This window comes from Ranitomeya variabilis, chromosome 5 (genome assembly GCF_051348905.1).
Source record: "Ranitomeya variabilis isolate aRanVar5 chromosome 5, aRanVar5.hap1, whole genome shotgun sequence".
Classification (NCBI taxonomy): domain Eukaryota; kingdom Metazoa; phylum Chordata; class Amphibia; order Anura; family Dendrobatidae; genus Ranitomeya; species Ranitomeya variabilis.
The window spans coordinates 52,282,918-52,299,625 of record NC_135236.1 but is presented as its reverse complement, the minus strand read 5'-3'; the positions used below and the strand labels follow the sequence as shown (position 1 = coordinate 52,299,625).

Genomic DNA, 16,708 nt, shown 5'->3' with positions numbered 1-16,708 from the left:
CACATTCAGAATCTAGGCTATCAATGATTTAGTGGCACCCGTCAATCATAAACTGCAAGTTAACAAGTTTACATGACTTTGGTCAGATTCAGTCTAACATGGTGCACGCAGTCACAGCGCCTGGGAATGGCGGAGCTATGGTGCCCACATAACCAGCCACGGTGACTAGGAACCAGCCGTGGTGCCCCAATGGCCGCCACATTAACTTCTATCCCCCAGACGATAAGCTTCTAGTTACACCTGAGCTATGTACCCAGTAGACACAACAGGACCCCCAGCAACAGCCGCAGTACCCCAGTACCACCCACAATGGCCCCATTACAAGCCGAGCCTCCAGTAACAATGATAGTACCTCATTAAGAGCTACAGTACCCAAGTAACAGCCACAGTACCCTAGGAACACCCAAAATGGCCCCAGTGTATACAACAGTGCCTCCAGTAACAATGATAGTACCTCATTAAGAGCTACAGTACCCAAGTAACAGCCACAGTACCCTAGGAACACCCAAAATGGCCCCAGTACAAGCAACAGTGCCTCCAGTAACAATGGCAGTACCTCATTAAGAGCCTCAGTACCCAAGTAACAGCCACAGTACCCTAGGAACACCCAAAATGGCCCCAGTACAAGCAACAGTGCCTCCAGTAACAATGGCAGTACCTCATTAAGAGCCACAGTACCCAAGTAACAGCCACAATGGCCCCATTACAAGCCGTGCCTCCTGTAACAATGATATTACCTCATTAGAGCTACAGTACCCCAGTAATACCCACAGTGCCTCCCGTATCAATGATGGTAGTTTAGCTCTTGATGAGGTACTAAGGTAACAGTATCCCAGTAACACCCACAATGGCCCAAGTGTATTTAACTGTGCCTCTAGTTACAATGATAGTACCTCATTAAGAGCTAGAGTACCAAGGTAACAGCTACAGTACCCCAGTAACACCCACAATGGCCCCAGTACAAGCAACAGTGCCTCCAGTAACAATGACAGCACCTCATTAAGAGCCATAGAACCCCAGTAATACCCCCAATGGCTCCAGTACAAGCAGCAGTGCCTCTAGCGTTAATGATGGTAGTTTAGCTCTTAATGAAGTACTCTGGTAACAGCTACAGTGCCCTAGTACAAGCAACAGTGCCTCTAGTTACAATGGTAGTACCTCATAAAGAGCTAGAGTATAAGGTAATAGCTACAGTACTCCTGTAACACCAACAATGGCCTCAGTGTATACAGCAGTGCCCTCACTAACAATGATTGTACCTCATAAAGAGCTAGGAGTACCGAGGTAACAGCTACAGTACCCCAGTAACACCCACAACCGCCCCAGTATATACAACAGTGCCTCTAGTAGCAGCCACAATATCTCATTAATAGCCACAGTACCTAAGAGGCACAGTACCCCAGTAACACCTAAATTACCGCCAGTACACGCAACAATGCCTGCAGTAATAACCATAGTACTCCCGTAACACCCACAACACACTGTACCGCGGCCACTGTACATGCAACATTTCCTCCAGTAAAAGCCACAGTACCTCATTAAGAGTCACATTACTCGAGTAACAGCCACAATGGCCCCAGTACAAGCAACAGTGCCTCCAGTAACGATGACAGCACCTCATTAAGAGGCCATAGTACCCCAGTAACACCCACAAAGGCTCCAGTATATACAACAGTACCTCATTAAGAGGCACGGTACTCAGGTAACAGCCACAATGGCCCCAGTACACACAACAGTGCCTCCAGTAACAGCCACAGGGCACCAGTATCACCTACCAAAGTACCTCAGAACCCCTGTAACACGCAAAATACCCCCGGTGCACCCAGCAGCGCCTCCAGTAACAGCGCCAGTTCCCCAGTAACACCCACAGTCCCTTCCCGCTGACGCTCTGGACCTCTATAATGGGGCACACCGTGTAGCAGGGGTATATAGCAGCATGTCCTATATACTACTTCAGCTCAGTGACCTTCATATTCTCTGGCCCGGAGAAGGTTTTCACTCTTGGCCGCCTTTTGTGTTTTTTGGCTACGTGTTTATACAATGATAGTTTCCCTGGAAGCTGCTCCCTGCATATCCGTAATCAGAGCAGCGCAGCCGAGGGAGTATAGCTATTGTGTGTAGTGTAAGCCAGGCGCCATGACAGGGACACCATGAGATCATGGAAAAAGGCGCCACCCATGTCTACAGGCAGTGCCTGGTATTACACTTCAAGTGAAGAGGGCTGAGCTGCAGTACCACACAGTGGCCATGGACATGAGTGGCGCTGTTTCTAAAGAAAAAGCAGATCGGAAATTGGCAATGACTTATGGTTAACCCCAAAACCATTCATGGACTGTCACCCTCACAAGAATCCAGGAAGCTGAGATATGAGGAGCTGTCTGAGGGCTTCAACCCAAATAAGCAATAATTACACAATATATTCATTTGTAATCGACTGTTTTGTGTTGTTTTTTTTTTCATTAGAACCAAAAATGAGCTGCTTTTCGTTCCTAAAAACTATGATGTTCATATTCAACGGCATCATCTTCGTAAGTATTGTATTTTACATAGTTCCCCCAATATGGCTGCCGACTCTTCTGCACATTCAAACAACCTGATCCAGACATCTGTGGGGTATTAGCTCCAAGAAATCACAAAATATTGTTTAAATATATTCTTTAACTCCATGTATTTTATCTGCCTGCAGCTGGGGGGCACCGCGGTGCTGGGTATCGGAATCTGGGTGAAGGTGGATGGGGGGTCCTTCCTCAGGATCCTGGGCTCAGCCGCACCACAACTCATGCAGGTGGTAAATGTCGGTTATCTGTGTATGGCTGTGGGAGGATTCCTCATCCTCATGGGGTTCCTGGGCTGCTGCGGAGCTGTGAAAGAAAGCAGGTGTATGTTAATGCTGGTAAGTACAAAACCACTGCTGTATCCCCCCCTATTACCCCATATATCCCCCCTATATCTCCTCCTATTACTCCATATATCCCCCTATATCTCCCCCTATTACTCCATATATCCTCCCTATATCTCCTCCTATTACTCCATATATTGTCCTATATCTCCTCCTATTACTCCATATATCCCCCTATATCTCCCCCTATTACCCCATATATCCCCCTATATCTCCTCCTATTACTCCATATATCCTCCTATATCTCCTCCTATTACTCCATATATCCCCCTATATCTCCTCCTATTACTCCATATATCCTCCCTATATCTCCTCCTATTACTCCATATATCCTCCCTATATCTCCTCCTATTACTCCATATATCCTCCCTATATCTCCTCCTATTACTCCATATATCCTCCCTATATCTCCTCCTATTACTCCATATATCCCCCTATATCTCCTCCTATTACTCCATATATCCTCCTATATCTCCTCCTATTACTCCATATATCCTCCCTATATCTCCTCCTATTACTCCATATATCCTCCCTATATCTCCTCCTATTACTCCATATATCCTCCCTATATCTCCTCCTATTACTCCATATATCCTCCTATATCTCCCCCTATTACCCCATATATCCTCCTATATCTCCTCCTATTACTCCATATATCCCCCTATAGCTCCCCCTATTACTCCATATATCCTCCTATATCTCCTCCTATTACTCCATATATCCTCCCTATATCTCCCCCTATTACTCCATATATCCTCCCTATATCTCCTCCTATTACTCCATATATCCTCCCTATATCTCCTCCTATTACCCCATATATCCTCCTATATCTCCTCCTATTACTCCATATATCCTCCTATATCTCCTCCTATTACTCCATATATCCTCCCTATATCTCCTCCTATTACCCCATATATCCTCCCTATATCTCCTCCTATTACTCCATATATCCTCCTATATCTCCTCCTATTACTCCATATATCCTCCTATATCTCCTCCTATTACTCCATATATCCCCCTATATCTCCTCCTATTACTCCATATATCCTCCCTATATCTCCTCCTATTACTCCATATATCCTCCCTATATCTCCTCCTATTACCCCATATATCCTCCCTATATCTCCTCCTATTACTCAATATATCCTCCCTATATCCCCTCCTATTACTCCATATATCCTCCTATATCTCCCCCTATTACCCCATATATCCTCCTATATCTCCTCCTATTACTCCATATATCCTCCCTATATCTCCTCCTATTACTCCATATATCCTCCTATATCTCCCCCTATTACTCCATATATCCTCCCTATATCTCCTCCTATTACTCCATATATCCTCCCTATATCTCCCCCTATTACTCCATATATCCTCCCTATATCTCCCCCTATTACTCCATATATCCTCCCTATATCTCCTCCTATTACTCCATATATCCCCCTATATCTCCTCCTATTTGTAATAATTATAGGGGATAACTCAGGAGACTCTTTGTGTGGAACAAGACAACTACAGGACACAGTTTTATAAGTGGTAAAGTCTATATTATCACACGGTGATTCAAACAGTGTTATGATCCCAATGGCAGGGGACCTCAACGATTACAGCAAAGTCTGCAAAACATAAATACCAGCTCATAGGGAAGTGGTAACTAGGCTGACCATATACCTGATCCTAGCGCAAACACTAACAGCAACCGGGGAACGTGCCTACGTTGATCCTAGACGTCTCTCGCCAGCCGGAGAACTAACTACCCCTATCAGGGAAAATAAGACCTCTCTTGCCTCCAGAGAAAAGACCCCAAAGTAATACAAGCCCCCAACAAATAATAACGGTGAGGTAAGAAGAAGAGACAAACGTAAGAATGAACTAGATTTAGCAAAGAGAGGCCCACTGACTAATAGCAGAATATAGTAAGAAGACTTATATGGTCAGCAAAAAACCCTGCAAAATATCCACGCTGAATATCCAAGAACCCCCAAACCGACTGACGGTGTGGGGGGAGAATATCAGCCCCCTAGAGCTTCCAGCGATAACAGGAATCACATATTGTACAAGCTGGACAAAAAATATGAACAATGCAATGACAAGAGTACGAAAGCAGGACTTAGCTTATCTTGCAAAGAACCAGGACCTGAAGACAGGAGCAAACAGAAGTGAACTGATTACAACGATGCCAGGCACTGGACTGAGAATCCAGGAAGTTTAAATAGCAACACCCCAGGCCTAACGAAGCAGGTGAGCACCAACCTGGTAAAAGACAATCCAAGTGCCAAATCACTAGTGACCACAAGAGGGAGCCAAAAGGTATAGTTCACAACAAACAGGTGCAGAGAGAAACTCAAGTCCACAACACTTCGTGTAAATACTAAACGCAGCTTAAACAGTCTATAGGGAACTTCAAAGGAAAATGCAATCACGCAGAAAGTCTATGAAGCACAATTATTCTTGAGGATACTTGACACGAATAAGTCCTTGATTTAATCCAAACACAGATAGATATGCTTATAAGGCAGTTCAAGCAATGTATTATCTCAACCAGGAAAGGCCTGGGTGATAATCTCAGGTTTAAGCAGAGCAGCAACAGCTTACATGTCCAACAAGAGCAGCAGATGAAGGAGGATTACTGGAAACTTGTGTATGCAGCAGGAACTCAGAGCAGAGTAGCAGGATAACCACACAGGTTCACAGGAGCAGGTATATAGCCAGGGAGTCATCAGAGTCAGGAGCTGGATGCAAGGCAGAATACTCTAGCACAGACTGAAGGCTGGGGTGGAGATTTATAGCAGGAAGACACAGTGCACATGTGACCAAAGATGCCATCTTGGAAAAGGGCAGTAATGCACAAAAGGTAATAAAAATGTTCAGAGTCCTGACACTATTACTCCATAAATCCCCTATATCTCCTTCTATTACTCCATATATCCTCCCTATATCTCCTCCTATTACTCCATATATCCTCCCTATATCTCCTCCTATTACTCCATATATCCTCCTATATCTCCTCCTATTACTCCATATATCCTCCCTATATCTCCTCCTATTACTCCATATATCCTCCTATATCTCCTCCTATTACTCCATATATCCTCCTATATCTCCTCCTATTACTCCATATATCCTCCTATATCTCCTCCTATTACTCCATATATCCCCCTATATCTCCTCCTATTACTCCATATATCCTCCCTATATCTCCCCCTATTACTCCATATATCCTCCTTATATCTCCCTCTATTACTCCATATATCCTCCCTATATCTCCTCCTATTACTCCATATATCCTCCTATATCTCCTCCTATTACCCCATATATCATCCCTATATCTCCCCCTATTACTCCATATATCCTCCTTATATCTCCTCCTATTACTCCATATATCCTCCCTATATCTCCCCCTATTACTCCATATATCCTCCTTATATCTCCCTCTATTACTCCATATATCCTCCTATATCTCCCCCTATTACTCCATATATCCCCCTATATCTCCCCCTATTACTCCATATATCCTCCCTATATCTCCCCCTATTACTCCATATATCCCCCTATATCTCCTCCTATTACCCCATATATCATCCCTATATCTCCCCCTATTACTCCATATATCCTCCTTATATCTCCCTCTATTACTCCATATATCCTCCCTATATCTCCCCCTATTACTCCATATATCCTCCTTATATCTCTTCCTATTACTCCATATATCCTCCTATATCTCCTCCTATTACTCCGTATATCCTCCTTATATCTCCTCCTATTACTCCATATATCCCCCTATACAGTGGCGTAACTACAAAGTTATGGGCCCCGGTGCGAACTTCCAAATGGGGCCCCCCCCCCTACCTCCGTGACGCCCCCCCACCCCCTTCCCCTAGATACGCCTCGGACTGTTGCAGGAATCTCCTGCACTGCAACATGGTGTTGGGTGCCAGCACAGCCCGCACAGTGGTATATCCAGCACAGCCCGCACAGTGGTATATCCAGCACAGCCCGCACAGTGGTATATCCAGCACAGCCCGCACAGTGGTATATCCAGCACAGCCCGCACAGTGGTATATCCAGCACAGCCCGCACAGTGGTATATCCAGCACAGCCCGCACAGTGGTATATCCAGCACAGCCCGCACAGTGGTATGTACAGCAAAGCCCGCACAGGGGTATATACAGCACAGCCAGCACAGGGGTATATACAGCACAGCCGGCACAGGGGTATATAGAGCACAGCCAGCACAGGGGTATATAGAGCACAGCCCGCACAGGGGTATATAGAGCACAGCCCGCACAGGGGTATATAGAGCACAGCCCGCACAGGGGTATATAGAGCACAGCCCGCACAGGGGTATATACAGCAGAGCCCGCACAGGGGTATATACAGCAGAGCCCGCACAGGGGTATATACAGCAGAGCCCGCACAGGGGTATATACAGCACAGCCCGCACAGGGGTATATACAGCACAGCCCGCACAGGGGTATATACAGCACAGCCCGCACAGGGGTATATACAGCACAGCCCACACAGGGGTATATACAGCAGAGCCCGCACAGGGGTATATGCAGCACAGCCAGCACAGGGGTATATAGAGCACAGCCGGCACAGGGGTATATAGAGCACAGCCGGCACAGGGGTATATAGAGCACAGCCAGCACAGGGGTATATAGAGCACAGCCCGCACAGGGGTATATAGAGCACAGCCCGCACAGGGGTATATACAGCAGAGCCCGCACAGGGGTATATACAGCAGAGCCCGCACAGGGGTATATACAGCAGAGCCCGCACAGGGGTATATAGAGCACAGCCCGCACAGGGGTATATAGAGCACAGCCCGCACAGGGGTATATAGAGCACAGCCCGCACAGGGGTATATACAGCAGAGCCCGCACAGGGGTATATACAGCAGAGCCCGCACAGGGGTATATACAGCAGAGCCCGCACAGGGGTATATAGAGCACAGCCCGCACAGGGGTATATAGAGCACAGCCCGCACAGGGGTATATACAGCAGAGCCCGCACAGGGGTATATACAGCACAGCCAGCACAGGGGTATATAGAGCACAGCCCGCACAGGGATATATACAGCAGAGCCCACACAGGGGTATATACAGCAGAGCCCGCACAGGGGTATATGCAGCACAGGGGTATATAGAGCACAGCCAGCACAGGGGTATATAGAGCACAGCCAGCACAGGGGTATATAGAGCACAGCCAGCACAGGGGTATATACAGCACAGCCCGCACAGGGATATATACAGCACAGCCCGCACAGGGATATATACAGCAGAGCCCGCACAGGGGTATATGCAGCACAGCCAGCACAGGGGTATATAGAGCACAGCCCGCACAGGGGTATATAGAGCACAGCCCGCACAGGGGTATATACAGCAGAGCCCGCACAGGGGTATATACAGCAGAGCCCGCACAGGGGTATATACAGCAGAGCCCGCACAGGGGTATATACAGCACAGCCAGCACAGGGGTATATACAGCACAGCCGGCACAGGGGTATATGCAGCACAGCCAGCACAGGGGTATATAGAGCACAGCCAGCACAGGGGTATATAGAGCACAGCCCGCACAGGGATATATACAGCAGAGCCCACACAGGGGTATATACAGCAGAGCCCGCACAGGGGTATATGCAGCACAGCCCGCACAGGGGTATATAGAGCACAGCCAGCACAGGGGTATATAGAGCACAGCCAGCACAGGGGTATATAGAGCACAGCCAGCACAGGGATATATACAGCACAGCCCGCACAGGGATATATACAGCACAGCCCGCACAGGGATATATACAGCAGAGCCCGCACAGGGGTATATGCAGCACAGCCAGCACAGGGGTATATAGAGCAGAGCCCGCACAGGGATATATAGAGCACAGCCCGCATCTCATCTCCCCCCCCCCCCCCCCCGATAATGGCCCCACAGTCCGGTGAAAAAGAAAAAAAAAAACTCTCCTCACCTTTCCTTTTGCCCGCGCTGCTCCTGGTGGCTGCAGTCTGCCCAGGACACTGCAGGTGCGCGATGATATGACATCATCGCGCACCCGCAGTGTACTGTCAGAGGCAGAGCGGGGAATGATGGGAGAGGGAGCGTCAGGTGACGCTCTCCTCCATCATTGCATTGAACTATACCGGTGTCATAGACGCCGGTATAGTTAAATGCGGCGGCGGCGGCGGCGGGGGGGGGGAGGAACAGTGCAGCGGCCCACTACTGGCATCGGCTCTTCTGGCATTTGCCAGAAGTGCCCGATGTCCAGCCCGGCCCTGCCCTGACCTGCCGGCCCGGGGCCCCTGACCTGCGGGGCCCGGTCGCAATGGCGACCGCTGCGACCGCGGTCGTTACGCCCCTGCCCCTATATCTCCTCTAATTACTCCATATATCCCCCTATATCTCCTCCTATTACTCATATATCCTCCTATATCTCCTCCTATTACTCCATATATCCTCCTATATCTCCTCCTATTACTACATATATCCCCCTATATCTCCTCCTATTACCCCATATATCCCCCTATATCTCCTCCTATTACTACATATATCCTCCTATATCTCCTCCTATTACTCCATATATCCCCCTATATCTCCTCCTATTACTCCATATATCCTCCTATATCTCCTCCTATTACTCCATATATCCCCCTATATCTCCTCCTATTACCCCATATATCCCCCTATATCTCCTCCTATTACTACATATATCCTCCTATATCTCCTCCTATTACTCCATATATCCCCCTATATCTCCTCCTATTACTCCATATATCCCCCTATATCTCCTCCTATTACTCCATATATCCTCCTATATCTCCTCCTATTACTCCATATATCCCCCTATATCTCCTCCTATTACTCCATATATCCTCCCTATATCTCCTCCTATTACTCCATATATCCTCCTATATCTCCTCCTATTACTCCATATATCCCCCTATATCTCCTCCTATTACTCCATATATCCTCCCTATATCTCCGCCTATTACTACATATATCCCCCTATATCTCCTCCTATTACTCCATATATCCTCCTATATCTCCTCCTATTACTACATATATCCCCCTATATCTCCTCCTATTACTCCATATATCCCCCTATATTTCCCCCTATTACTCCATATATCCTCCCTATATCTCCCCCTATTACTCCATATATCCCCCTATATCTCCTCCTATTACTCCATATATCCTCCCTATATCTCCTCCTATTACTCCATATATCCCCCTATATCTCCTCCTATTACCCCATATATCCTCCCTATATCTCCTCCTATTACTCCATATATCTCCTATATCTCCTCCTATTACTCCATATATCCTCCCTATATCTCCTCCTATTACTCCATATATCCCCCTATATCTCCCCCTATATCTCCTCCTATTACCCCATATATCCTCCCTCCTATATCTCCTCCTATTACTCCATATATCCCCCTATATCTCCTCCTATTACTCCATATATCCCCCTATATTTCCCCCTATTACTCCATATATCCTCCCTATATCTCCCCCTATTACTCCATATATCCCCCTATATCTCCTCCTATTACTCCATATATCCTCCCTATATCTCCTCCTATTACTCCATATATCCCCCTATATCTCCTCCTATTACCCCATATATCCTCCCTATATCTCCTCCTATTACTCCATATATCTCCTATATCTCCTCCTATTACTCCATATATCCTCCCTATATCTCCTCCTATTACTCCATATATCCTCCCTATATCTCCTCCTATTACCCCATATATCCTCCTATATCTCCTCCTATTACTCCATATATCCCCCTATATCTCCTCCTATTACTCCATATATCCTCCTATATCTCCTCCTATTACTCCATATATCCCCCTATATCTCCTCCTATTACTCCATATATCCCCCTATATCTCCTCCTATTACTCCATATATCCTCCCTATATCTCCCCCTATTACTCCATATATCCTCCTATATCTCCTTCTATTACTCCATATATCCCCCTATATCTCCTCCTATTACTCCATATATCCTCCCTATATCTCCTCCTATTACTCCATATATCCTCCTATATCTCCTCCTATTACTCCATATATCCCCCTATATCTCCTCCTATTACTCCATATATCCTCCCTATATCTCCTCCTATTACTCCATATATCCTCCTATATCTCCTCCTATTACTCCATATATCCTCCCTATATCTCCCCCTATTACTCCATATATCCTCCTATATCTCCTTCTATTACTCCATATATCCTCCTATATCTCCTCCTATTACTCCATATATCCTCCCTATATCTCCTCCTATTACTCCATATATCCTCCTATATCTCCTCCTATTACTCCGTATATCCTCCTATATCTCCTCCTATTACTCCATATATCCCCCTATATCTCCTCCTATTACTCCATATATCCTCCCTATATCTCCTCCTATTACTCCATATATCTCCCCTATATCTCCTCCTATTACTCCATATATCTCCCCTATATCTCCCCCTATTACATGTGATTTCTTGGTAAATGGTTTGTTGTTGTTTTTTTTCTAGTTTTTCACCATCATCCTCATTATTTTCATTGCGGAAATTGCAGGAGCAGTAGTAGTTTTGGCTTTCTCTTCTTTGGTAAGAGTCCCTCTTTACACTTCTGTGCTGCAGATCTTTCACACATACACAGATGATATCCTGAGAATTGATGAAGTGCGCATGTTCATTTGAATGCAGAAGGGAGAATGAAACTCCATTGAACACCTTCTTCTATTAAAATCCATCCTGCCCCGAGCATGGGGGAATAGAGACCGCCATACCTACAGAGCTTAGCATAAAGTTGGCCAAACACTGATTTTTGTTGATATTGGACCATGGTAATATACAGTGCTTTACATAAGTGAGTACACCCCTGAAGACACAAGTTGTCATTGCTCTCTCCGTTGAGCTCGTCCTTGAGAAATGGAAAAAGATAGATGTAATATGTCGCCAACTTGTTCATTCCAGACCTAGAAGATTCGGTGCTGTCCTTAATAATCATGGAGGTCATACTCAATGCATGTAGGAGGCTTTGATTTGGGGAATACTTTTTTTTACATCAACTAATTTGAGTAAAATTTTAGATTTTGTAATGAAAGTTACGTAGGTTGAAAAGAAGACCTAGGTCCATCAAGTTCCTATTTTCTCCAATTTTTTGTATTACTTATTATTTTGACCAGGGGTGCACAAACTTTTACATGCCACTGTAAATGAGATCTCCTCTGAGGCTTCTTTTTTCTAAGCTAAACAAACCCAACTTTTCCAACCTCTCATCACACGAGACCTTCCATCCTTTGTAATCATCTAGTTATATTATTAACCTTACTTTCATGATATGGGTTAAAAATTGTTCTTTGAATCTGTCTTGTCAAAATTTTGGAAATTGTTCTTGTATTTAGTGAGAAAATGATTAAAATCAAAAGGGGGTGTACTCTTTATGCTCAACACTGTATATGGCGATGGTCCAATTGTCAACAAAATCAGTGTTTGGATAACTATCATCTGTCAGCCATACCATTTCAGTATTGGTGAGTTGATCATGTGACTACTTTCCGCTAGTCCATACTTCATAACAGTACTCCATTTTGGACTTCAGGGTTCTCTGCATGGCTACTATGGCACATACCGGCCATAAAGGCTGAATTCGGATCAGGTGCACCAAATAGCATCGCTACACAACAGATTGGTCTTGCGGATAAAGTGTAACGCGCGGTTTTCTTTCTCAGTCTAGCATCTTCATTGAGTACCTTGGCAATGTGGCAGTAAAATTTCTGCGGCACGATTATGGAGGTGCCAACGAACTGACAACAGTGTGGAATACAACCATGAAAGAGGTAAAAAAATGTTTTCTGTAGCATTGGAAAAACTTGTGGTGTTAAGTGAAGCCTACAAGCTTTACTTTAGGCTTTGTCACCGTTCATCTGGGAGTGAAGAGTAAAAGGTTGAGATTGTTATTTCTCTCCTTCAAGGAGATCCTCAATCCTGGGCCTTTTCACTTCCATCAGACTCACTGTCTCTCCAGTCGGTTGATGGTTTTTTGAGGCTTTAGGCCTTTTGTATGATGATCTGGACCGTGTCTCCCTTGCTGAGTCTAAGCTACGTAAGCTCCAGCAAGGAGACCAACCATCAGAGGAATTCTGCTCATAGTTCAGGAGATGGGCCACTGACACCCGGTGGACCGATCCTGCTCTCAGGAATCAGTTTTGTGAGGGCCTGTCAGAAGGATTAAAAGCCACAATAGTGTTTTACGAAACTCAAGTCACTGGAGATCGCCATGGCTCTGGCCATACATAGATGCCTTAGGGATAGACCAGGTGTGACTCTGTCCCCATGGTACTCCCTAAAACCAAGGTTGTCCCTGTGTGCTCTGATGAACCGATGCAGTTAGATGGAGTTGTTTTTTTTCTGTGGTCGGAATGGACATTTCATTGGGGTCTGTCCTTCTTTACCAAAACACAAAAAGCTATTGTAAAACTTCGAACCCCAGGTTGTGTGGAAGAGAACAAACTGGGAGTATATGGAGCGCCCCCACACCGCCGCAGGGCCGAGGGGTACCCGGAGCGGGGCCTCTGGGATCTCAGTCCTGGGGTTGTCACGGTGGCTAGACCCGGTCCGTGGCCCTGTCTGTCAGTGGGGGACGTCCGTTGCAAATAGGTGCTGTTAACGGTGGTATAGCGGTGCAGTTGTGGGGTGCAGGTCGCGGTAAATAACGAGGACACCAGGTTGCAGTCTCTTTACCTCTTTACTGGAGATCTCTCGGTCCTCAGTCCAGAATCCGGTCCACCAGGCTGCGCAAGTCCGGCCGGTTCAATGGCACCTCCAGAGTTCTCCTCACAGGTGGAAATCAGTGCCTTCCTTCTTAGCGCTTTGTGTTGTAGTCCTTCCCTGCTGTGCTTACGGAAAGTACCCCACAACTGTTGTGTCTGTTTCTTAAGTTCCCTCACAACTCGATTAACTGATCTTCTGCTAATCTTCCGTCCCTTCCTGATGTTACAGTAAGAACGGCACCCGTTTGTCAGGTAGGCCTGGAGTTCTTCCGGGACCCTAGAGACGCCCCTCTCCCGCAATTGCCCCCCAAGACTTCATAGGTGATATGTGGTAGACAGCCCGCCTGAGACTGACTGTCCTGCCGCTGTTTGGAGTATGGCTTAAAGCTGTATATTATTCCACTCCCTCGGCGTTCCGGCCACCGGTAATGCGCCTCAGCAAGGTGCTGCCTCTTTCAACAAAACCCCTGCTGGTATTCTCCTTCTGCTCGATTTCGTTTCTCACTCAGCACAATCTATCTCGCTTCTAATCCTTTCTTAGGGCACCGCCGCTATTCTGAGCAGGCACGGTCCCGTTACGTTCTTTCAATGCCAAGCCTCTGCCAGGATCCCACCCCTGGCAGAGACCCTACTGTCTCTTCCTCCACAACACCCTCTCTCACTAGGTGTTGCTTCGTTCGATCCAGTCAGCTTTCTCTACTAACTTCCTGCCTGACCCCCAGTTTACCCACTATGGTGGGGAGTGGCCTAATGAATAGCACCCTTAGCTCCCCCCGGAGGCCCAGCTGTGAAACATATTGGTGTCTGTGATACCTGATTGGAGGAACTCCTTCAGTGCCATCGAACGCACCATGGCTCCCCTTAGTGGCGGAGCCACAGTACTGCAACGACCAGGACTCTGGGGCGCTGCACTCCCCCCTGGTTAAACACAGTACTCCGGGACTGGGAAGAAAACAACAATACAGGTTAGCAAAAAGACATACAAATTTGTTGAGTGCAAAACAATAAGCATACTTGAACAGGCTTCCCTTTATGGGAGGTGAGGACACTTTAACGTTACAAAACATAATCAAATATCATAGCAACAGGCTACAATTAACTCTCATTACCCAACCGGGTATTCTACTAAGTGCAAATGCTGGAACAATAAATTAACATTGCCTTTAAGAAACATACACTCTTAGTTTATCAAAGGCCTTCCTATAATCACATTACAGGGCAAGGTAACTTCACATTCTCCTACTTTGAACCTGCAGGACCGCCTGTCCCTATGGCACCAGACCTACTGCCTCTCCTTTCTTTTACAGGACCGCCCCGTTCAGCCAGGGCCTACTGCCTTTCTCTACTATACATAGTATAGACATAACATTCCTTTCAATTTGAGAGCATGGAGCCCACTCTGCTTGGCTCCTATAAGGACTCACTCACTAACCCCTACGGGTCTACTTTCTGTCCTTAGTAACGAACTAACTTTCTATGGGGACGCAGGGTTTACCTTCTATCCTCACCTTCGTTATTACTTCTTTACTTTTAGTTAAACGGAACTCTACATCTACCCCTACGGGCTTTCTACATCTTTCTCTTCAAAGAACATTATCTAGGTTTCACATTTTAAACAAATTAAACACACATAACTTTTCCATGAAAAACAGTTACATTTCCTTCAAAGCATTATCTTGACATTACTGTTCTAAAACAGTATCACTTTCAAGTTCAATTCTAACCTCCCCTTTAAGAGGAGATCAAGTCTTTCTGAGGTAGCTCTTCTTCTCAGCCTACCAGTCCATGCAAAGGCTCCGGAATGGTATCTTCGCAAAATGTCTTTAAACAAAACCAGTAGGAAGCACCTTTAAGAAGGTGCAAACTATTTACAAGAAAGTTCAAATCATGCACAGTCCATGATTTCGCAGTTTGTGTAACTTTGTGCAAAACTTCAAGAAAACAACAATAGTGACCCCGGGTCAACAAAGGGGTCACCTTTTTAAAGTTTACCCTGGACGGGTTTAGCAGCAACTTAAAGAACAAACAGTAACTATTTACATTTTCAGGTTTCCGAGGCTTAGTTGGACGGCTTCCAGGGCTGCACCTGGCACTTAACCCTTCTCGGCCTGGGAAAAGTGAGGTCCAGGGTTACACCCAGTGCTGGACAAACGCCGTTAATCCGTCTTTCATGTATGGTTAAATCATGCGCAGCGATGGAGATCTGCGCAGCTTGAGTAGGGGCATTTGTTGCAGCAGAGGTAGAGGCTGCTGCAAGATCAGTCACTGGAACTGGGTCAGCAGCTGTGGCACCAGCAGTCACGGGAGTGGTGTCAGTTGTCAGGGCAGGGTCGTCCTTCATACCTGCTTCAGATGCGGTCCCTCCGGTGCCGGTCTGCTCCGTCTCCACTGGGGTCTGGAACGCTGGTTGCGGGACCTTGTGCTGCGGCGTCGTCATCTCTGCTCGCAGCATACCCCTTCCCGGCAGCGCCTTGCTTTCCAGCTTCGGAGCGCTGGGACTTCTTTCCTGCTCCGGACCAGATGAGGCTGCCGACAGATGTCCGGTGAGGCTCCTGATGATGGCCTTCTTCCACCCGGCCTCGGTGCTCAGCTGCGTCCGCCGGGGTCGGTCGCCGAGCTCGTCCACTCCGGCCTGCAGGAATTCAGCGTCAGCGGTGGAGGCCTGGTTGCGGTGCCCCTCCGGGTAGCTGGGGGAGTCCTCGGCTCCGACCCCACGCTCCGGCTCCGGGTGGCTCGCCATGGCGTCCTCCATGTCTCTGACTTCTTCTTCCTGGTCCTTTTCCCGCTCTCTCCTTCGTGGGCGGTTTCGTTTTCTCTGTCTCTGCCCACCGTTGAGGATCAGGAGGCGGATCTCGGCTGCTGACGGACACGTCCTCAAGGGGCCGAGATATTTAGACTGGGCGGCCATTGTCTTTCGCGCTCTTCAGCTTGTTCACGCCCACTTCCACGCCCTTCTTCTTCTCCTGCGCTCTCCTTAGCGCTGTAATGGCGGCGGTTTTGGCGGGAACTCCTGGCGGCAAGTGGCAACACACAG

The 16,708-nt window shown here is 46.9% G+C and overlaps 1 protein-coding gene across 2 annotated transcripts in view; it reads left to right on the top strand.

The window, feature by feature from the left end:
* The window catches only part of TSPAN16 (tetraspanin 16), a 60,057-nt gene that overhangs the window by 13,712 nt on the left and 29,637 nt on the right, over positions 1 to 16,708 (top strand). For both annotated transcript variants that reach the window (XM_077261972.1, XM_077261973.1), the window contains 4 exons: positions 2,464 to 2,528; positions 2,687 to 2,893; positions 11,432 to 11,506; positions 12,634 to 12,741. In XM_077261972.1, the coding sequence (XP_077118087.1) occupies positions 2,472 to 2,528; positions 2,687 to 2,893; positions 11,432 to 11,506; positions 12,634 to 12,741 (447 nt within the window). In that variant the 5' untranslated portion in view covers positions 2,464 to 2,471. The remainder of the gene's footprint in view (positions 1 to 2,463; positions 2,529 to 2,686; positions 2,894 to 11,431; positions 11,507 to 12,633; positions 12,742 to 16,708) is intronic.